The 22,149-nt window shown below is 40.5% G+C and overlaps 1 protein-coding gene across 8 annotated transcripts in view; it reads right to left on the bottom strand.

Moving 5' to 3' along the window:
- The window catches only part of Arhgef6 (Rac/Cdc42 guanine nucleotide exchange factor 6), a 123,461-nt gene that overhangs the window by 4,424 nt on the left and 96,888 nt on the right, over positions 1–22,149 (bottom strand). For 4 of the 8 annotated variants that reach the window (XM_006991970.4, XM_015985589.3, XM_015985590.3 and 1 more), the window contains 11 exons: positions 20,064–20,202; positions 16,947–17,006; positions 14,720–14,866; positions 11,420–11,506; positions 10,600–10,678; positions 9,496–9,641; positions 8,237–8,362; positions 6,657–6,677; positions 5,381–5,474; positions 3,983–4,060; positions 1,825–1,924 (listed from right to left, as the gene is read on the bottom strand). In XM_006991970.4, coding sequence (XP_006992032.2) covers positions 1,825–1,924; positions 3,983–4,060; positions 5,381–5,474; positions 6,657–6,677; positions 8,237–8,362; positions 9,496–9,641; positions 10,600–10,678; positions 11,420–11,506; positions 14,720–14,866; positions 16,947–17,006; positions 20,064–20,202 — 1,077 coding nt within the window. The remainder of the gene's footprint in view (positions 1–1,824; positions 1,925–3,982; positions 4,061–5,380; positions 5,475–6,656; positions 6,678–8,236; positions 8,363–9,495; positions 9,642–10,599; positions 10,679–11,419; positions 11,507–14,719; positions 14,867–16,946; positions 17,007–20,063; positions 20,203–22,149) is intronic. The other 4 variants (XM_076562217.1, XM_076562220.1, XM_076562215.1 and 1 more) reach the window with 3 other exon arrangements.

The following is a 22,149-nucleotide window of genomic DNA, read 5'->3' as shown; positions in this document are numbered from 1 at the left end:
GTGCATGTTTATGTGCACATGAGTGCAGGTACTCAAGGAGGACAGAAGAGGGTGCCAGATTTCCTGGAGCTGGAGTTACAAGCAGTTGTGAGCTGCTCAACATAAGTCTTGTGAACTAAACTGGGTCCTCTGAAAGATCAGCTGGTGCTCATAACTGCTGAGCCATCTCTTCAGGCCCTAGGTTTTACTTTTGATCCTTCCACTTACTATTACTCTGCCCTTCTTCAGTTTCCTTCTCGTCTTGGCCACTGCTTTCTTTACATGTAAAATAGAGATAATACTACATTCCTTGAAGCCTTCCCATGGCTATTGTGATTACTATACCAATAATAATGTTCTTAATAACAAAAATTAGTATACCTGCTAGTAATTTTTGAGTGCTAACCTTTATAATTACTATATTTGATCACATAACAGCTCAGAAAATATTTCTATCATTCCCATTTTGCAGATGATGAAAGCAAATCTGGAGAGATGGAAGAACTAGCCCAGGATGACACTGGCAATACATAGCAAATTGAGAGCAGAACTGGGACTTTGGTCTGTTCTCTTGAGCCTAAGTGCTTTACTATACAGCAGGTGTGAAAACACATCCACAGTGCCAAGCACTGTGAGAGGTGCTGACCTATGCAAATTCAGGCCTGACTTCCAAAATGACTCAAGTATAAAGGAGTGAGTTTCTTGGCTACTCCATGCTTCTTTATGAGCTTGAAGGTATTTAACCTGACCCCACCCCATGTAAGTCATACTCACAACTGTGAAAGGTAGGCCATAGGCATGGTTTCCCAGAAACTTATTTTCTTCATCTTTGAAAGTGATGCTTTTCCCACCAGATTACTTTAGAACTTTACAAGAGGTCAACTATGAGAAAAGCGGCTCCTGACTGAAAAGATGTGAGTAGCAATGCTGTGGGCAGGTAGATGCGTGTTAAGGTCTTCCCGGATAACTCCGGACACACTATGTGGAGATCTCTGGTGCTGGGAAGCTGCTTCCTCCACAGGGGAGCAGAAGGCTTCTAGCCCTCGGCTTCTGTCACCCTTCTTCCTGCCCTCTTGGGGCTCCCAACTATATGCTCAAGAGAGAAGGCCCTTTTTGTGGAGAAAGGGGAAGAGAAGGATGAGGATGAGAAGGAAGAAGGAGAATGGAGAGGGAAGAGAAGGAGGGGCCCTTCAAGGAAGGACTTGTGTGCTGGCTAGTTTTATGTCAGCTTGGCATAGCTGTAGGCGTTTTGGAAGAGGAAGCTTCAACTGAGGAGATGTCCCCACCAGACTGGCCTGTGGACAAGTCTGTAGGGCATTTTTCTTAATTATTGTGCAATGTGGAAAGGCCTAGCCCATGGTGGGTGTGGCTATCTGTGGGCTGGTGGTCCTAGGTTCTATAAGAAATCAGTCTGAGCAAGCTTTGAGGAGCAAGCCAATAAGCAGCGTTCCTCCATGGCCTCCTCACCAGCTCCTGCCTCCAGAATTCTGCTCTGTGTGAGTTCCTGCCCTGACTTCCCTCACTGATGGAGTGTGACCTGAGACTTGTAAGCTGAAAGAACCACTTCTCTTGTCCAAGTTGTTCTGGTTCTGGTGTTTGATCACAGCAACAGACGCTCTAAGACAAACTGCCATACCTCCTTTCAGGCCCCAGACATGTTAAGAAAGGGTTACTAAAAAACAATAAGCAAAACCTCTCCAACACTAATAAACACACGTAGGTTTGAAAGAAAGAAAGAAAGAAAGAAAGAAAGAAAGAAAGAAAGGAAGGAAGGAAGGAAGGAAGGAAGGAAGGAAGGAAGGAAGGAAGGAAGGAAGAAAGAAAGGGGTCACTTTCTCTACTCACTTTTCTTCAATGATGGTCTGCCCGTTACTTCTGGTTTCTTCAATAATGAGTTTCTCTTCCTCAGGGAGTAGAACTTGCGGTACAGAATCCTTCCGAGTACCTGTAAGTGAAAACGGCCAGAGAGGCTGTCGGGTCCTAGTGCGTTCCACTGAGGTTAGAGCAGCAGCTTTCTTCACACCCCCGCACTCAGAGGAAAATTATGCCACTCTTCAATTTTCCTGACAGAGAGAACTCTAAATGGCCAAATGATGTCATTTGATCTTCAAGGTGGGGGAAATGATGTGCTAAGACCCCCCTAGAGCAAAAGAACTGACCAGTGGTCACCCTGTCTCTGCCTTCCTCCAGGACTCACACACCACATCCCATGATCGGTATTCTTTATTTCAGTAAAGATTGGGCTGAGAGTAGCACTACCCTGGGCTACAACATGCTAAAAGGGCTTCAGAAGCACCATTCATTCTTTTTGAAGTCCTCTAGGGAAATATGGAGTGACTTCAAGCTATTTTTGGCCATGGGTACAGTGGAGATGGGAGATTATCATCTCAGCAACAAAACGCAAGTATCTTCATTGCTCTCTGCCCACACTGTCTCGACAGCCTGGGGCAGAGGAGGTGACAGGTAGTTTCAACTTCTCCACAGCTCAGTCTAGAGCCTTCCTCTCTGGGCTCAAGGAATTCGTCTTCGGTCTGCCTGGGTCACTGGGCCTGTTCTGTTTTAGAACAACATCCTTCAGAGGTGTATGCATTCACTGCTTTTATTTGATCTCTCCCAGAGGTGAGATGCTTCAATGTTCAGTGACTAGCTCTTCATAAGTATTGAATTAGTATGCAGAAGAGAAATGGATGGATGAATGAATGAATACAGAAAGCCAAGAGCAGTCAGTTCTAGGGAAACAGGATATTTGACTGGGATGAAATAGAGGGCCACTGTGATGCTGAAATGTTGGCATTCAATACTTCCCACATGTACAAGGGAGGGTAGGAACAAAACTGTGCCTCTTTAGGCCAGTTACATGCCTGAGCTTTCACCTCTAATTACTTGAATGGGCTCTACATCTAGGAAAACAAATGGTACAGAGGTAAGGTATGGCTGGATTTTGTATGAGGGATGCTCTTACAGTGTCTCCTCATTCCCACTTCCATCCTAGCTTTCACAATAAAAACTTCTCTCTTTCCTCTCCCAGCTCATAAAATCTTTCTATTAGGACCAAGCATGCCAGAAGCTATAGCCAGACTACGTCTGTGGTGCAGTGTCCCTGTTCATGGTGAAATGTATTGATTTCCATGTCAAATGCTCTCCTCTTGTGACAGCCTGTGAGATGTGCTACCTTCAAAGAGTGTGTCAAGGTAGTCTCCTAAGAAACGCCTCTCATACCAAGTAAGCAGCTGGTCAATAGCTGTGAAAAATATAGCACGCTAGGACATTTGGTCCTGATGCAGATATGGGAAACTTTCTAAAGGGTGTCCTATATGTATATGATGATAGGAAACAAAATATATAATCTATGTGACTTGGACTGGAAAAAGCACAAGGACTCACTCACTAGAAGGCATCACCCAGCTTTCAGAGTGAAAAGCTGTTTAGGGAAATGCCACCACCTAACAGCTCCTTGAGACATTTTGTTCATTTTGAAGAGCCTTAGCTGTGCAACTACATTTCTAGATTTTTTAGAGCACCTTTGAAACCTAAGCCTGGTGAAGCATTGTTCACTTCAATACATAGCTGATGAAAGATAGTATTTTGACTTCCTTTCCAATTCTGCCTATAAGATGAGATTAGCATCAGTTTGCAGACACAGGAACTCTCTGGGCTCTTTAATTCCTAACTAGTGCTGGTGAAGGTATCTGAGTAGATCAAAAGAAAGTGACTTTTTAAAAATCCTTTTCGTTTCTATCGCCTCCAACTTCTTCCCTCTTGCATATCATTGTCTCTCTGGGTCAAAAGAAACGGTGCGTAAACAAAGCACCTAGTAGCTGAAAGAGCCTTATCTGAAAGGTTCAGTCCTGCGCCTCTGCTCTGCACTGAGTCTCATGCTTTCCACAGCCTGCAACTGATCTGCACTGATGCTCTTTTATTCCCCCTAAGAGACGGTGAGCAGCAAAGAACAAACCCCATTCATTAGTGCATGCAATATGGGGAATTCTACTGGAGCCATTACCTTGTTGAAAACTGGCGCTGGTGCAGTAGGCTTCGATCACCTTAAGAATCTGAGCATCCTCTTCCAGAGCAGCTGTACCTGCCGAATTTAATCAGTAATGACTTCTCATAGATATATGACCCTGGACACTCAACATGATGCTGTGCCCATCACTGCCAAGGATTCGCAGTGTTTCTGAAAGGCAGGCAGAAATTTGTTCAAGCCTCATGAGACAAAAGAGTGACACCAACAGTGTCACTGGGAGAGCTCTGGGTCAGTACTCAGGGGAGGAGGCTGCTCCTGAAGTTCAGAACTCTAAATTAGTGGGGGTTCTGTTAGTCATCTCTTGAAGGCTAAAATCATGGCTTTGGTGTTGGCTTCAGCACTCACCCAGAACACCAAAGTCTTCCTGGTAATTAAATGTCAAGGCTTACCTTCTTTAAGAGCTTTTCCCTATTAACCCCACCCATCTTCTCAACCAGCCAGTATATCATTGAGTCTCTCCCACCCAACTCAGTCTTTAAATGCTCAGATGACAATGTTGCACTAATAACTTTAGTTGTGGGTGGGGATGGGTTTGCAGGAGCTGGATTTCAGCAAAGATTTACTTTGTATATAACATTATATTATTTTTATTATAATATTATATTATTATAATATGACAGGGTCTTGTGTAACCCAGGCTGACCTCTAACTTGTTATATAGCTGAGGATAAACTTGAAGTTGGGATTCTCCGAACCTCCACCTTCCAAGGGTTTACAGGCACATACTACCCATGCCTGGTTTATGTAGTGCTAGGGATCAAATTTTGGGCTCTGTGCTTGCTAGGCAAGTACTCAATGAACTGAACTATGTCCCTAGCCACAGCAGAGATTCATCTAAGCTAGACTTGCAACTGGTACAGGCAGTGCTGCTGCAACACTGACTCCTTGTTCACAATTTTAGAGCCAAATACAAGCATATCAGTTGACTAACTGACTTTATCAGTCCTCTAGATAAAGCGCTCTTTCCAGATGTCAGCAGACTGACTCCTTCGCCAACTGAGAGCATCTTTGAGCATTAGAGAGCCAGAAGGATTTCTGTCCTCAAGTCCATTTAGTCTACTTGTTCAGAAGAATATCCCAGGCATCAGAAACCTAGAGGGGAAAAATGTGTCCATAGCAAATGGGCCCCACTGGGGAATGGAAACCAGGTGGGGTACAGTGTTCTGCAGCATGAAAATGACACAGACTGACGTTTGTCAGAGTCGGCAGGAAGTGCAGCAGGGGACAGCTTATTCAGAAGTCTTACAAGTGACCAAATTTTCCATGTATTTTTACAACAGATGATGCCAAGAACAAACTGCTCTAAGTATCTGCTTTAAAAAAAGTCTCCTGTTAGTTCACCCGTAAATAAGTTGGCAAAAGTACAAAACATACTTTTCCTAATCACGTATTCTTCCTCAGATGCTTTTCTCTCCGTCTTTCTTTTGTGAAGAAACTTCTTCATTGTTTTGGGGCTCTTACTAGATTCCTGTAAGGATAACGGTTTCTCCATGAATTAACGTTCTCTCCCAAATACAAGTGAAAATAGAGCCAATAAAATGAATCCGAATGCATCTCTCATCGTGATAGCATCCGTTAGGAAAGTGTCAGAATTTTCGATTACACATAATAAAATGGCTTCAATTAACTTGGAAAGGTTCAACAAAGCATAGGCAATGACAGTCCACTCTCAGTTGCCACAGGAACGAGAAGAAGAATGAAGAAAGATGCAGAGTGTGCAGGAGGGCCAGTGCCTTTAGGGTACCATCTGCAGCAAGAGTGATGAGATTTCAACCTCAGAAGGGTACCAGCATTCCTAACTTGGCTGATGTTCCCCACGGAGAGTTTGAAGGGAATTAAGTAAACAATGTAACTGCTGCTAGAACAGTTATACCTTGTATCAGAGTTTAAAACTATTTGAGTAAATTTTGTTTAAAAGCAGTCCCACAAAGAAAACTATAACTCCTAGCAGTTAAATGGGAAAATTAAGGTGGCCAGACTGAGTTATTTTCTCAGAGAGGAGAATTTTGTGAAGGGTTTCCTGATAAATAACTTTGGGTTATATACAGCCAAAGCCACACTTTTAATTAGTAACAATGGAGATGAAAACTAGTGAATTTGGGTTTTGCCATATGTATAACTAATAATTAAAAAAAACAGATCAATGTTAATATGAAAGTAAACAGATTGGACTCATAATCTTATACTTACAATCCCAAGATATTATCTTGATATTACATATTGTCCATCATCTATGTACATATATATGAATGTATGTATGTACCTACCTATCTACCTATCTAATACATGAATAATAATTAGTACTTTAATATATATGAAACCAATAATTGAATTGCATTCACTTAGCCACAATGGTCCACTTAGACTTGAAAAGAGACAAACATGAAAAACCACACGTGCTTTAAAAAAAAGAGGAAAAGCTAGCATTAAAAACATAGAAAAATGAGCATTTTAAAGGCGTGATATATAAAGTGACATTTTACATGTATCAAACACAAGCCTGCTTTTGAAGAAAGTACTTACATGTCAGAATTGCATCTTCACATTTTAGCCACCAATTATAGCAAGGGACAAAACAAGCATAAAGGAAAGCTTCATTCATCAAAGGTTACAGCACAACAACATTAAGATGTCACTGTTCTACCCTTACCTTTAAGATATAAGACATCCTCTAAAATGAATATGTAAAGAAAGAGAAGATGAGCGTGAGAGGTCGATGGTTATAATGACCAAATCCATTTATCAATAATTCTAAAACAACATTCGAAATGTTAGTGTTATCATAAATTACATGGAGAGAATATCATCACATTTCCCACATTAGTTTCAGATGCAATATCTTCATGCAAAAGTCCAAAGAAACCAGTTCTGTGCAGAATTACAAATGCTGAGAAATCACCGAAATGCACAGCACATAGCAAGAATATATTAATAACTCTCTTCCCCCAGCAGAAACAAAGAGATCATGCCTTAGTTTTTAATAGATTAGTTATGTGAAGGATTAAGTCAACTTTACCCTTCAGAGCTCACCTTAGTATGAATTTAGTAACTGACAGTTGCAAAATGTCCACTATTAAAAAGGGGACTAGGTTACTATGAAGTGGCACTCCTGGTTTAAGTAATCAAAGAAAGGTGAATGGTCGCAGGTCAGTTTCAAAGCAAATCTGTGGGACCACTTCCTGCCTAAATTCTGAATAGAGTTAACTTGAAAAAAAAATGCTCGAGTCATGTCTCCTATCATGTCAGTTGAAAGGGTTAAAAAAAATCCTGCAGTATCTATATATTGTACTATTTCATTGCACTGAGCGATGGAGACAACAATTAATTGGAGCAGAAGCATGGTTGCTCAAATCAAAATACACTCCAATCCGAGCAAAGTCTCCAGGATCAAAACACATGGGACAGAATTCTATGTGGCCTTTACATCAAAACTGTAAGGTTCATTTCATAACTGTCAGCAACTTACTCTTCATACAACAAGACCTTAAGAGCAGTTATTAATAAATGAGCATCTTTCCTGAAATATGAAATAATTAGAAATAAGTAAGAGGGGGAAAACCTCACTGGGTAGAAAGGTAACACTTATGTAGTTATGGGGGTAGTGACTGATGTGCCTTGAGTGCACTTCTAAAGCAAAGGACCAGACACTCTGGTCACGGTACATCTTGGCAGCACACTAGGCAAATATCAAATACCCTGTGCTGCTACTGAGAAGTCTGTCTGTAAAAAGACATTTCTTTCATTATATTCTTCTCTCCTCACTATGGCAAACAGTGATTTCATAGTTGAGACACATGACTCAATCTCATTGGGTTTCATTGATCAACATGCTACACAATGCAGAGTTTGATTGGAAATGCAGCTTTCAATGAAGTGTTTCTTGTTTGAGATGTGTGTACATAGTTAACTAATGTAAAGAATTAGTGTCACCGTGTAGAGAGACAACAGAGGCACTTAAGGAATAGACTAGGGAAACAGGCAGTGCACTTGAACTGTTCAGTTCCATCAATGTCTGTAGATGGAGAACAGGGAAATGGAAACTTAAGAAACAATCTCTGAATCTAGCAATTCAGAACTGATATATATATATATATATGTATATATACATATACATACATATATACATATATGTATCCTATCACAAATTCTAGCATATTCTCACTGTACTATGTGCAATAAGCTCCAAAATTAGCTGTCAGAAGCATTTTATACCATATGTAGCAAAATTACCTCTTTATAACCTAGTGCTGCTGATGGTCTAAGTGGAGGTGCAGGTCGTAGGCAACTTAAACTCCACGGTTTTATAATTTGAGGAGGCTCCAAGGGTCCTCGGGGCTGTCCAGTAGAGCTAAAAGACTGGGAAAATGTCTCATGAGATGCTGGCAATCTGCCATCTGAACCCGACCTGGTACCACACAGTGAGAGAATGACAATAGCTTCATTGGATCAGCAAAGCCCGACAAGAAAGGGGGAAGATGGAATCGTGAGTGTCCAGTGGGAAAACTAACAGTTTCTAAACAAGGTTATGGGGTCTCTAGGTAACAGCACAAAATGGACTCAGTGTTCCATGATCCTGTCCTCTTTTTTGCAATTCCATTTAAGGCAGAAATGTTTCCTCTGTAAGGGAGGAAAGTGGAACAGCAGAAACCATTGGAGTTTCAGTAATGTGTTTCGTACTCAATTAGATTCTTAAGTGGGCTCCTTCATCAGAGTAAACAACAACAGACTCAGAGAAGTGAAGTGACTGGCTAGAAACTGGCAAAGACAAGATTTAAACCCAGATTGGATGCCAAAGCCTGTGTTCCACCACCACAACACAGCACTCAAAATAGGGCTACTGGCATTGCAGGTTTGAGCGTTAACAGACAACAGAGGAAAGCTTCCATTTCACCCAGCAAGTACAGTAAAATCTCATTGATTCCAACTCCACAAATTCTAGATTTCTGAGAACTCAGATGACGATGCTAAACATTTACCTTTCATGAATGTTACTGAGCAGATGTGAAAGCATGAATGAGATTACATGAAGATGTTTAAGCATTCAGAGAAGTGAACTACTTGCTTTGACTTAGCATATGATTAAGGTGAGAATAACAGTTATGAAACAAATAAGTCTTGTTGATCATTAAAATCTCTTAGAAGGTCCTCTGGTGGGAAACACTTGATTAGCAGTTAGCGGGAGTACATTAAGACTGCTGACCAAAATCACACATATTTAACTGAAATGTTTTACTAATTTCAATGGGCTTCACAATGATGAGAAATCAGAATTAGTGAGGTTTAACTGTACTTCAAAATCTACAGAGACCACCCAAAGTCAAAGGGCATGCTTGCTGCTGATTTTCAGAAGTCTTTAGCAGGCAGAGTCTGACAAAAACTTCAACAATCCCAATACTTCAGTAATCCCAATACTTCAACAATCCTAATACTTCAGTAATCCCAATACTTCAATAATCCCAATGCTTCAGTAATCCCAATGAAATACTTACAGAATGAGCACTACATGATGATGATGAGGTCTTAGATAATGAACTGCAAGAGGCTGGTCCTCTGGTCAATCTGTTCAGCTGCTCCAGCCATTCCTGGAAGTCCTGGCTATTGTTGCAATAGACCACAGTTCTCTCTACCACATTACCTGTATAACGCAATTAGGAACATTTAGGAAGAAAATGCAAGGATCTGTCTTACTCACAAACACTCTCCAGTTGGGCATCTATTTTCAGGCATCTTCCTCTCCATGAAATAACCCTTTCAAACTTTAACATTAGGAACAGAGAAGTTGTGATAAAATGATTAGTCTTTTTTATTTCTAATAATGCCCTTGATTTGCACCACTTTGCAGAATCTTAGACATAGAGTAAAACCTCACAATAAACACACTTGTAATCTAAAACCTTACCTGTACTAACTGGCCATCTAGTCCATAGCACAATCTAAGAATATTGTAAGAATATTGGTTTGCCCAGTGTCCAAGGTGGAACAACACGTAATTAAAACCAGATGAAAAATCTTTAGGCAAATACCAAATCTTGGGCTCCTTATTGGTGAGTACGGGGTTTGATAAGGTCTAGGGACATTAACACTGTCTTCACCACTGTGTCTTCCATGTAGCAGTACAGCCATTACAAGTCACTCACAGAGGCCCCAGCAAAGGGGACAGCAGCCTAAACTGTCAGGGAGAATTATGAAGATTGGGCTCAATTTGTATAGAAAGCTTTCTGGCTTCTTAGAACAAAACCATGCCTTGCTAGTTTATAGGCTGATAAGATAGGTGACAAAAGTCCACACCTTTGGCTTCTTGGCCACCACAGACCACATGACAGAGAAGGTCAGTCCATTTTGTTATTCTCTGGCTCTTACAGGAGAAGATGGAAAGTAATGGCGAAGCCGAGGCTATTAACTGACAAGCGAGCTTCACTGCTTTAGCAGTCTACTCTAGTTGTCCTGGAGATGGAATGGGCTGTGCCATATCCCTGGAAAACCTGCTTATGGCCTGACTATACAGGAGGAAGTAATAGCATTTACTTATTTAAATGCCACTTTATTCCAAAAAGGATTTGAAGCAGCCCCATGAAAAGGAGAAAATGACCTACCTGTGATTTCAAATGCGTGCTCATTCCCTTCAATTTCATCTAATCTAGCCACCACCATCCCCGCTAGTGGTATTTTTCCCTAGCAGAGAAAAGAACATTCTTATTAATTCTATGATTGCACATATTTCTCTCCTACTTTTGATCCTCACTGAAGTCACATATTTAACTAGTCTAAAAATATATAATGCTTCCCTAGTCTAGATTTTAATTAGACAAGAAAGCAAGGGAGAAATGTGTATTTGGCTAATACATCTCAAACCCTAAGCTCATGATTTACAAAACAGTTGCGTTTCTGATGTATTTTCATATGAATTGAAAAGCAAAGGCTCACATTTTATGAAAAGGAGTAATGGCCAGGACCATAGAGAATCATAGCATAATAATCTACATTTGAGGAACAGCCTGAGAGAGGTTTCATTGCATATGGCATTTAAGGGCTGGCATCTTACTGCCCAAATAGTATAACATGGCTATAATATGATAATCCCAGGATCAAGTCCCAGCTTTGCGGTTTTCAGCAGTAACGATATGGGTCTGTAAACTGTTATTACTAATTTATCCAATTATAGATTTAGATCTCTATTTATGCAACTGGAAACCTAGCTCATAAACAGAACAGCAGATAGCCAGGGCAGGATTATATGACTACAAAGGTCTTTGATCTCAAGAACATCTGTTCTTACAAGCAGTTTCATTATAGTGAAGGGTTAGAACATTGTGCCTCTGCTGACTTGGACTTCCAATGCCATCATGCATCTATGTGAGCAGAAGCCTGTTTTCATCTGGCCTTTGCTAATTTGTGTTATATGGAACTACTCGCCTGATAGATAAAGCCACTCATCCGAGGACTTGCAGACAACATTATCAAGACATTTGAAAACAGCATGAAATATCGTTCTTCTTTTTCCTGAAGTAGAATAAAAATCATGAAAGGGAGAACAGAAATTGAACTGCTTTTGTTAAGACCTTCTGAAAGCACTGCTTCAAAATACAAGCCTTACATAGTCATCGATCTAGCATTGGCAGTGAGTTGTAAAATGATAGCCAACTCAAAAGTGCCAACACGTATGTACATTATTTCCGAGTCTGTGAAAGTAAGAACCCACACAGATTTTGGACCAATGTGACATGCTAGTTCCAGACACAAAGTAAGTCTCTCAAAGTTCCCCAAACTAAAATATAACTTTATTTTGAATAGTAGCAAAATGAATCAACTTTTAGCAGATAAGAAATTTATGGCCGGGCGGTGGTGGCGCACGCCTTTAATCCCAGCACTCGGGAGGCAGAGCCAGGCGGATCTCTGTGAGTTCGAGGCCAGCCTGGGCTACCAAGTGAGCTCCAGGAAAGGCGCAAAGCTACGCAGAGAAACCCTGTCTCGAAAAACCAAAAAAAAAAAACCAAAAAAAAAAAAAAAAAAGAAAGAAATTTATGGTCTGCTACAGTTGGCCTGAGCTTATGGGAGCTCACAGACTCTGGACTGACAGCAAAAGAGCCTGCGGCGGGCCAACCTAGGCCCTCTGCATGTGGGTGACAGTTGTGTAGCTTGGTCTGTTTGTAGGCTCCTAGCAGTGGGATCAGGACCTGTCCCTGGCACTTGAGCTGGCTTTTGGGAACCTATTCCCCATGCTGGGTTGTCTTGTCTAGCCTTGATGCAGGGGGAGGAGCTAGGCCCTGCCTCAATTTGATGTGCCATGGTTTATTGACACCCATGGGAGGTCTGCTCCTTTCTGAACAGAGGAGGAGTGGGGGGAGGATAAAGGGGGCTGGGGAGAGGGACTGGGAGGAGAGGAGGGAGGGGAAACTGCGATCAGGATGAAAAATAAATGAAAACTTTTATCAATAAAAAAGAAATTTATCATCTGCTAATATTCCCAGTCATTAAATTATTTCTAATCATTAATACTAGGAGGATTATGGGCCCAGTGGCTAAAGTACCTGCTGCTCAAGTATGACGGCCTGGGTTAGGATTCCCAGCAATTGTATATTTGCAGAGCATAGCAGCAAGCATCTAAAGTACTGAATGCTGCAGGGTCATAGTCAAGTGGATCGAGGGGGTTTATCGGTGATCCAGTCTAGACAAAAATCGGTAAGCTCCAGGATCAATAAGAAACAAAATTGGAATGTAACAGAGGACGACATTTATTGTCACCTCTGGCCTCCCCCAAAATACACATATATAGACAAGTCAACACACACATCTACACAGAGAGAGGTAGTTACTGTATGGCATGTAAGACAAAGACATCAATACATTTAAAAATTGGTGTGGGTTATTTGGGCTCTGTGTATGATATTGGAAACACAACAGAGAGCCTTGTGTATACTAAATCCACTGTCCTCTTCATCTTCAGCCCAATTTCATAGGGTTATTTTTTGATTGGCACATAACATATTTGTACACATTGATAAGAAACAATGTGGAATTTCAATTCATGTATACTTTGTGTAATGACCAAATCCAAGTTATTAGCATATCTACTATCTTAAACTTTTATCATTTCTTCATGACAAACAAACTAAAATTCCTTTATGGGACCACTGAGATGACTCACTGGATAAAATTTGTCTGACAGCAAGTCTGATAGATGATTTGAAGACCTGAGTTTGATCCCCAGGACCTATGTGGTAGAAGGAGAGAACCAACCTCTACCAGGTATCTTCTGACCTCCACATGTGTGCTTTGGCACACAGATGTGCATGCACAAACAAACAAACAAATGTATAAACTGCTTATAAATGAAAAGAAATTTTCTCTTTCAGCTCTTTTAAGATTATTATAATGCATTTTTGTCAACTACAGTTTTTGATTGCACTAAAGTAACTTGATATGTGAGGGCTGCTCTGATCCCCTTAACAGAGTCACAATTAGTAGATACAAAAAAAAAATCCATCTTGAGACAGAGGCAAGTGGATCTCTGGGAGTTCGAGGCCAACCTGCTCTACAGAGCGAGTTACAGGACAGCCAGCACGGCTACACAGAGAAACCCTGTCTTAAAAAACCAAAAAAAAAATCATTTGACACAATAATCCTCATGGCTATCTCCTCACTCTTCTTCCCACTTGAATAGAGTAAACCATCAGAACTAACTGTTGGAACAACCATTATTCTCTCCAATCTTTCTCTTGCCTAGTTTTCCTTCCACAGACATTGCCCTTCTTCAGCAGCCTCTCCTGCTCATTGCTATCTTCAGAACCTTTCTCACCCCGTGTGACTACTCATTCATAATATCTCATTTCTTGACATTTTATTGCCAAATTACACGCTGCCTTCATTTTCTCTCCATTGATTGCTCCCTAACTGCATCCCCACCTCTTTCTCAAAGTCATCAATAACTGCCTTCTAGCAAAAGCCAATGGCTTCTTTTTTGTCCTCACACTCCTCGACCTCTGAACCTTCCATAGCACTCAGCTTGCCGGTCACTTTCTAGTATTCCTCCAGGGATTTCAATGACACCACAATCCTCAATTCTATTCTATTTTCCTATTTGTGTCCCCCATTGAGTCCCATGATGGTTCTTCCTCCTTTCACCCAAGGATTTTATCCCAAAGATATGAATGACTAATAGTTACCCTCACTGCATTAACCTTCCCCAGGGTATCTGCATTTTCAATAAGATTGCTTATTAACTCGAAGTAATGAATCTCTGCCACAAGCACATCAGAGAGTATAGGAAGGTGTTTATTGAGAGGGCTAACACAATGCTAACACTCAATAAATCATATTAGGTGACATGATCAACCTTTCTCTCCTACCCTGGCCTCTTCCTAAAAGAAATAATCCATCTTCCACCTCTGTGCTTCTCTTTGGATATGTACTTCTTAGAAAGGTACATTTTTTAGAGACAGATAAATCTCTCTTTAATGCTGACCTCTCATCCTCATTTCCATAGTACATTAACAGGACATCTACATGCAGATACCTAGTTAGCAAGTCTAAACTGTATCTGTCATTTTCTGTATCCCGTAAGCCACCCCATTCTGTTGATATTACCATCTAAATGTGTCTCAAAGTTACCCATTATTTTCCATTCCCTCTGCCTCTACCCCAGTTCACCTTGACAGAAGGACCAATAAAGGAAGGGAAGTATGAAAACTGAAAGAAGCAATGCTGAGAACTTACCTCACAGGTTCCATACTGCACCATTACTTGTGACATAAAGATGACATTTCCCAGGGTCTTAATATCATCTCCTTCCCATGCCTGAATAGGTTCTGAAAGGATCTGCAATTCCAGTTGTTTTCTCTTTCTCAGATCTTGGCACTGCCCCTACAGATGCGAAACAGAACATGATGAAATAGGGATTCAGGTGAGACAGATAGGGAAAGTTCTCAGCCCCAAAACAAGTTCAAAATAAGGTACGGCTTTTGACTCCTTGCTTCTCACTGGATCTCTTCATTGCTTACTGAATTCTATGGCCATCCACGCTCCTGCCAGACAAACAAATACACTACCTAGCTTTGAGCCCCTCAATGTTACAAGAAGGGGTGACAGCTTCCATTTTGCCAAGGAATCAAGATAAAGTGGCAAGAAGGGGCTTATTGCTCCCTCCCCATGAAGAGTTTGGAGATACCAGAAGCAGAATCCCATCAAGTAGAGTCACGATAGCAAACAGACCTTAGCTACCATGGGCTTTAATTACAAAATAATTGTATGCTCACTCTCCAACAAGGTACCAACTTGATGATAAGAAAAACAAAAATTACTCTTAGAGTTTTGAAAACAGAGAACGGCAAAAGAATCTATGATTTTATGCCATAGAAAATTTGAGTTTATCATGAACACATGCACTGTCCTCACTTTGTTTAGGGAGCAACAGTACCTTGTAAAATACTTAGCTTATTCTTAGTCCTGAAGGGATTGGGGAAAACAGATACAAGTGTATTTCATGATGATTAAATTGGAAATTCAAATCAAGAAACAGTCTGCCAATACTATGTGGGGTATGAAATATAGAGAGATATAAAACCTGTTTCAGAAGAGGAAAGTTATCTTAGAGTAATTTAACAGTACTCATTCCAAAATGAATACAAGTCTAAGCAAATGTTTCCTTATGCTACTTTGTCCACATAAATGTATGATACTTTTTGGAAGTAATTTTTTTTCTATAAAAATCTGTTGCATCATTTAACTAAGACTTTTAGAAATAAATACATTATACAGACTTTGAAAGCATATGTATTTGTAGTAAATATATTACCACCATCAAAGTAAGTTTTATAATATGACAAAAAAGAGTCGCACCTGCTTTTTCTTGTGGGGGGCATACTTTAGTTTTTGTTTGTTCAGACAGTCTTGTGCAGCCCAGGCTGGCCTCAAACTCAGGAGGTAACTGAGGCTCTGACTTTGAACTGGGCCCTCTGTCTCTGTCTCCCAAGTGTGGTGTATAAGCACCCCCTACCATGCCTGGCTGACTCTTGAATTTGTTGTGCTGTTTGCTAACCTGTTTCTTCAAAGGCCTTTTATGTTCATTCACATAAGAATGAAGAAAAGAGACACAAATTACAACAAATGCCAATGCCATCCATGGGTTTGAGTGAGCTGTTCTATGAAGTGGAGCCATGTAAAACTGCGGGTATTTTGACTACTTTTGCCTGACGACGGGTGCAAATTTATCAGCTTTCCCTTTAAGCACTGACATATCAGTTACTTATCTTTCAAAAGCAATAAAAGTGAAGTAATGGTGAATGCTATCCAGTAACCTTCTAGCAAGGATCAAAAGCTAAACATTGGTCCAAATCCCACAGAATACTTTAGAAATGTCAAATATATCTAAATTTAACTCATTACTCAAAATAAAGGTTTTTTTCCCTTCTGAAATGGCATGAAAAGGTTTTTCATCAGTGGGTTCAAGGAGACAGGCTAATGTTGATGCTCAAAGATATAAGATTATAGCTACCTCTGCTACCTATCTATAGTAAGCAATTTCATTTTAGTACACTATGTTTTCCCTTTTATGAAGGATTACTTTTTCATATGCAAAGAACAAATTCACCTATTTTGGCATAAATAGTGAAATCCAGTCTTGATGACAATCAGTGAATGACAAGTTATATAGACATAGGGTGAGCAGTGGGGGTAAAGACAAAGAAAAAAAGGAAACCCCCCACCTACACATCAATGCTTAATGTGGCCAAGACTTTCAAATGTGATTGCTTTATACCCTCAGTCTGGCAACCTTTCATAGGTGAGCATGATTTGCAGAGAACAAAAGCAAATGTAACAATCACGGAGCTTATTGTTTCCATCCTGAGGACCTTTGCTTAAGGAAAGAAATGCTACACACAAATCATTCTTTCAGCAACAAAGTATACAAAATGGAGTATGACAATCTGAGAGTGTCACCTACCATGAGGGTTTTGAATGCTATGATTGCTTTCAGAATGTCCTGATGATCCGGATGAGTGTCCTATCAAAGGAATACATTTAAAAACAGTATCAGCATATGCATATATGTATGTAACAACATTAATGAAAAAAGAGGCCATGAGTGAAAGAGATCTAGAAGGGGTATATGGGAGGGTTTGGAGGGAAGAGGGAAGGACAAAAATGATGTAATTATATTATAATCTCAAAAAATAAAATAATTAAAAATAAATAATAAAAACAGTATGAGAGGAGAATGGATGCTGCCATGGATGAGGTGAGATGAACATATGACCACAAAAGGACAACAAGGTAGAAGTGTGTGTGTCTGTGTATGTGTGTGTATGTGTGTGTGTGTGTGTGTGTGTGTGTGTGTGTGTGTGTGTGTGTGTGTGTGTGTGATGGACTTGTCTTATATCTTCACTATGGTGGTAATTATATGAATTCACACCTGTGTTAAAATTCATGGAACTATTGATCAAAAGAAATTTTATTTATTTATTCTTATCTTTTGAGATGATTTTCTTTTTAGTGATGTGCCTATATGAGATAGAGTGTGTGAGAGAGTATGCACACATGAGTATGTTGGTGTTGGAGGAGGCCAGAGGCTTTGGATTCCTCTGGAGCTGACTGGAGCTACAGGCAGTCAGTTGTGAGCTGGCCGACGTGGATGCTGGCATCTGAACTAGGGTCCTCTGCAAAAGTAGTGTTCACTCAACTGCTGAGCTATTTCTCCAGCCCCAGAAAATTTCTTAATCACCTAATTACTGGAAGTACTGATATCCTAAATTCTGGTATATTTTCTTAATTCTTAACTTATCATATTACACGACTGACTATTTTGCACATAACATTTGAGTTTACTATTATCTTTTCATTTTAATTGACAAGCAAAATTATACATATTTATGGTAGGCAATATGATGTTTTAATGTATGCATACACATATATACATAGGCATTGTAAACAGCAGTATTTAGACAAACACCATAGATTTTTAAGATAGTTTATAACACATTATATATTAAGTAACAACATAATAGGTATTGTTATTGAGGTAAAATTTCCCATTTCCCTGACCAACAGATAATGGACTCCACAGGCTTTTATGTGTGTATGTGCGCTTTTATTTGGTCATAGTTTGATGGGTTCGTTTTGTTCTTTTTGGGTGTTGCTGTATTTTGTTTTCTAGGTTTAGGGGGTTCTTTTTTGAGAAAGAACTTAAAGTCGGATGGGTAGGGAGGGGGAGAGAACTTGGGGGAAGGAGAGAATATAATCAAAATATATTTACATTTAAAAACTGTTTTTAAAATAATATTTAATAATAAATATAGTCATTAAATAATTCCTTGGAGGGATATCACTGATCCTGTAGTGCACCTAATGGTGAGGAACATGGACCTGTCAGGCATACCTTGCCTAGGGGTATTTCAGCTGGAGAAATGAGAAAGTTGGTTCTGCTCATCCAGTTGGGTAGAAAACAGGGTACAACAATTAGAGGTCTGACTCATGCCACAGGCAGGATTGTTCACATAGAGTCAGTGTGTATTCTTTCGTGGTAAAACTTATCCTAACAGGTGATTAGAAATCTGGATGGTGCTGGCATCCTGGAGTGTATCATCTGATGGCGGCATCAGAAGGAAGTCAAAGCAAATGTGATCACGTGGAGGCTGGGCTAGAAACGGGTGAGGGAGGCAGCAGGAGCAGCACCTAGGCCTGGGGGTTTCTTGCCAGCTTCACTGAGTTCCGACTGCAGCAGTGTGCTGCAGCTCGGAGAAGGAACAGTTTCTGGGTTTTTGTGATAAGGAAGAAACAATCTGGTGAACTGGCTTAGCATATGGAAAGGCATCCAGAGGTCAACACCTTCCAGAGCCCCAAGTGAAATTTCATTCTGGCAGCCTTTACTCACCAGCTCCCCATTGCCTCCAACTTTGAGGCAGCTCAAATACCCTGAGAATGTGCTTTCACTCAGAGAGGGTGCTTTCGGTCCTTACAAACGCTGACAAGCACCGCAGCATGGAACCTTTTGCTTTAAAGATAATCAACCCCTTTCAAACCTCAAAACCTTTCCCCAGACACAGGAAGAGCAACTAGGGTAAACACAGTCTTTCCCACCCACGCCTCCACACCCCATGCAAGATCATGAAAGAACAGCTCAAGGCAATGTGACTGCTTCTGAAAATCACAACGGGATCTGGGTGCTCCATGTTCAATTATCAGACCTCTTTGCAATTCCTAGTATTTAAAAAAGACTGTAGCTGCACTACAATCATTACACATAAAATTCAGTTTATAAACAAAAATGTGAGTGGACTTTGATGTAGATATACTAATGCACAGTGATACAGCAGTATTGGACCCATTTATAATCTTTAGGGAATGCCAGAGTCAGAAAATCAAATTTCTACAGTGTTCCTATCTGCAACAAACATTTTTTATATTTCTTTTCTTTTTTGGTTGGTCTCCATGTTTCCTGATGTTGGTTTGCTTTTTCTATCATAGTAATGTTAGTTAAAACACAAGAACAACAGAGATTTGTAGGTCTGATTGCCATTGAACCATCAAATACAGCAGCAGTTTTCAACCTGTGGGTTGAGACTCCCTTAGGATCACATACCAGCTATCCAGAATATCAGATATTTACATTACAATTTGTAACAGTGGCAAAATTACAGTTATGATGTAGTAAGGAAATAATTTTATGGTTGGAGGTCAGCACAATATGAAGAACTGTATGAAAGGGCTGCAGCCTTAGGAAGGTTGAGAATCACCGCTCTATAGACAAGAAGGCAAAAGAAAACCTAAGTCAATGAATGTGCATTGTCTTGAGGGAAGCAACAGAGCTGAGGCCTGGAAGAGAGAGGGAATAGGAGGAAGAATGATAACTGTTGAGCAGGAAAGAATGGGGATCTTCTTTCACTGCATAAAGAGGAATGCTAGGAGGTCTTTGGGGAAGAGGGAAGATCAGATCAAGTAGAATTTGAAACCAAGCTATTTTCTAGATTCTTAGCAAAGCTAGTTTGGAGGCAGACCATCTGCTTTGTGCAGCACAGAGGACACCAGTAGGCAAAGGACCTTGCTGAAGCTTTTCTTCCCTTACCTCCATATGTCGCTCCAGCTCTTGCAAAAGAGTAACATACTTTTCCAGTCGCATGAATGGTTTGCTGAGGCTTGTTGTTAAAATGAGGATACCCGGGCTGGATGCACCTTGGTTTTCCATGAATCGTTCTAGATCATCACTAGAGTTAAAAAAAATGGATATACTTTCAATACTGCTGAATATCTGATGTCAAATATCGACTTAATGTGTTAGTATATTTTACACAATGAAATCAGCCATTATTCATCTCTCCAGCGCCATTAGTTCTGTGCCCAGCACAGAGGAGATGGTGGTGGCCCACACTTGGAATTCCTGGTGCTATTTACTCAGTCAACACTTCCTGATTGAGCATCTACTGGGGAGCAGGCTCTGTCCTGGGAGAGTGCTGCAGTAATGAACAAAACAAAAATGCCCCCCTTATAAGGAGGCTGTACCCAGGTGAAAGGGTGAAGAGTCTATCAGTGACCTCAACCTCAAGTTAAAAGAGTATGTTTTCTTGGTCACTTCAAACATTCTACTTATTTGCTGGTTTGATGCCAAGATTAACCATCCAGTAAACCCTCCCTCTCACTCCACTGAACCAAAAGCTGTATGCAGGCAGCAGGGTGTTGGTGTGACTAACTAGAGTCATTTTGGCTAGGATTTTAATGCAGTTCTGCAGGCTACCTCAACACCCCCATAGGCAGCATATTGGTGGGAATAAAAGCATGTTTCATGAGCCTAGCCCTAAAAACATGTGTATCTCAGATACTGCTTTCTCTGTCTTTCAGTACCTTTCCAGATTGTTTCTATCAATGAGTGCTGTGACTTCAAGGTCATTCAATATACACTTAAAAATATAGAGAACTAGATGTGGCAGCACTTAGAGTCCTAGCACTCAGGACACAGGAGAATCTCCATGAATTGAAGTCAGTCTGAGCTACATAGTCACTTCTAGGACAGAGTGGGATAAAGAATGAGATGCTGTATAAAAGAATGACATAACATTCAAGTTTATGGATAAGTAAATAAATTACTTTATAAAATAAATAATTTACATTTATGTTATACACATATTATAAATATTTATATTATATCCAAACCATTGTTATTTGATTTTAGTATTTGTTGATACTCTGCTATTAAAAATAGCTTTCTTTGAAATTAAAAAAAAGAATGAAATAAAAGGAAGAAAAGGGACAAGGAAGATGGAAGGAGGAAAAGAGAAAGAAAAAGAAGAGAGGAAGAGAGAGGGAGGGATGAAAAGAAAGAGATGGAAGGAAGGAAGAGGGAGAGAGGGTGGGAGGAAAGAAAAGGAAAGGGAGATTAGAGAAAGGGACTTACTTCCTGAGAATTGATTTTGAAACTTTTGCTTTCTCCCATGACCACTTAACCCCCTTGGTGACCTATACATATTTGGCCAGTTCCAGATCTCCTTGGGGGTTTTATTCTTGTACACTCCTACAGCTACCACCTATGGTGGTATTGTGTTCCCCCAAAATATTGTACACCCTAACAAACTTATCTGGGGTCAGAGAACAGACAGCCACTAGATACAGAGGCTAGAAAATGGTGGCACTCACACCTTTAATCCTAGCATTCCAGAGGCAGAAACCCCTCTGGATCTCTGTGAGTTCAAGGCCACATTGGAAACAGCCAGGCATGGTGACTCATGCCTTTAATCCCAAGAAGTGAGCCTTTAATCCCAGGGAGTGATGGCAGAAAGCAGAAAGGTATATAAGGCGTGAAGATCAGAAACTAGAAGCATTTGGCTGGTTAAGCTTTTAGGCTTTTAACAGCAGTTCATCTGAGATTCACTCTGGATAAGGACTCACAAGCTTCCAGTCTGAGGAAACAGGATCAGCTGAGGAATTGGCAAGGTGAGGTAGCTGTGGCTTGTTCTGCTTCTGTGATCTTCCAGCATTCACCCCAATAACTGGCTTCAGGTTTGATTTTATTAGTAAGACCTAAGATTCCTGCTACAACCACCTAAGTTGAAGCCTCCGTCATGTCCCATATCCCGTCTAGCACACTTCAGTGGGCTGAGTGTTTCCCCTGGCTCCCTTTCTCTCCCTACTCACCATCCTGAAAACCAGTGCTTTAGCCC

This window comes from Peromyscus maniculatus, chromosome X, assembly GCF_049852395.1.
Source record: "Peromyscus maniculatus bairdii isolate BWxNUB_F1_BW_parent chromosome X, HU_Pman_BW_mat_3.1, whole genome shotgun sequence".
Lineage (NCBI taxonomy): Eukaryota > Metazoa > Chordata > Mammalia > Rodentia > Cricetidae > Peromyscus > Peromyscus maniculatus.
The sequence above is the reverse complement of the archived record's forward strand: the minus strand, read 5'-3'. Positions and strand labels throughout refer to the sequence as shown.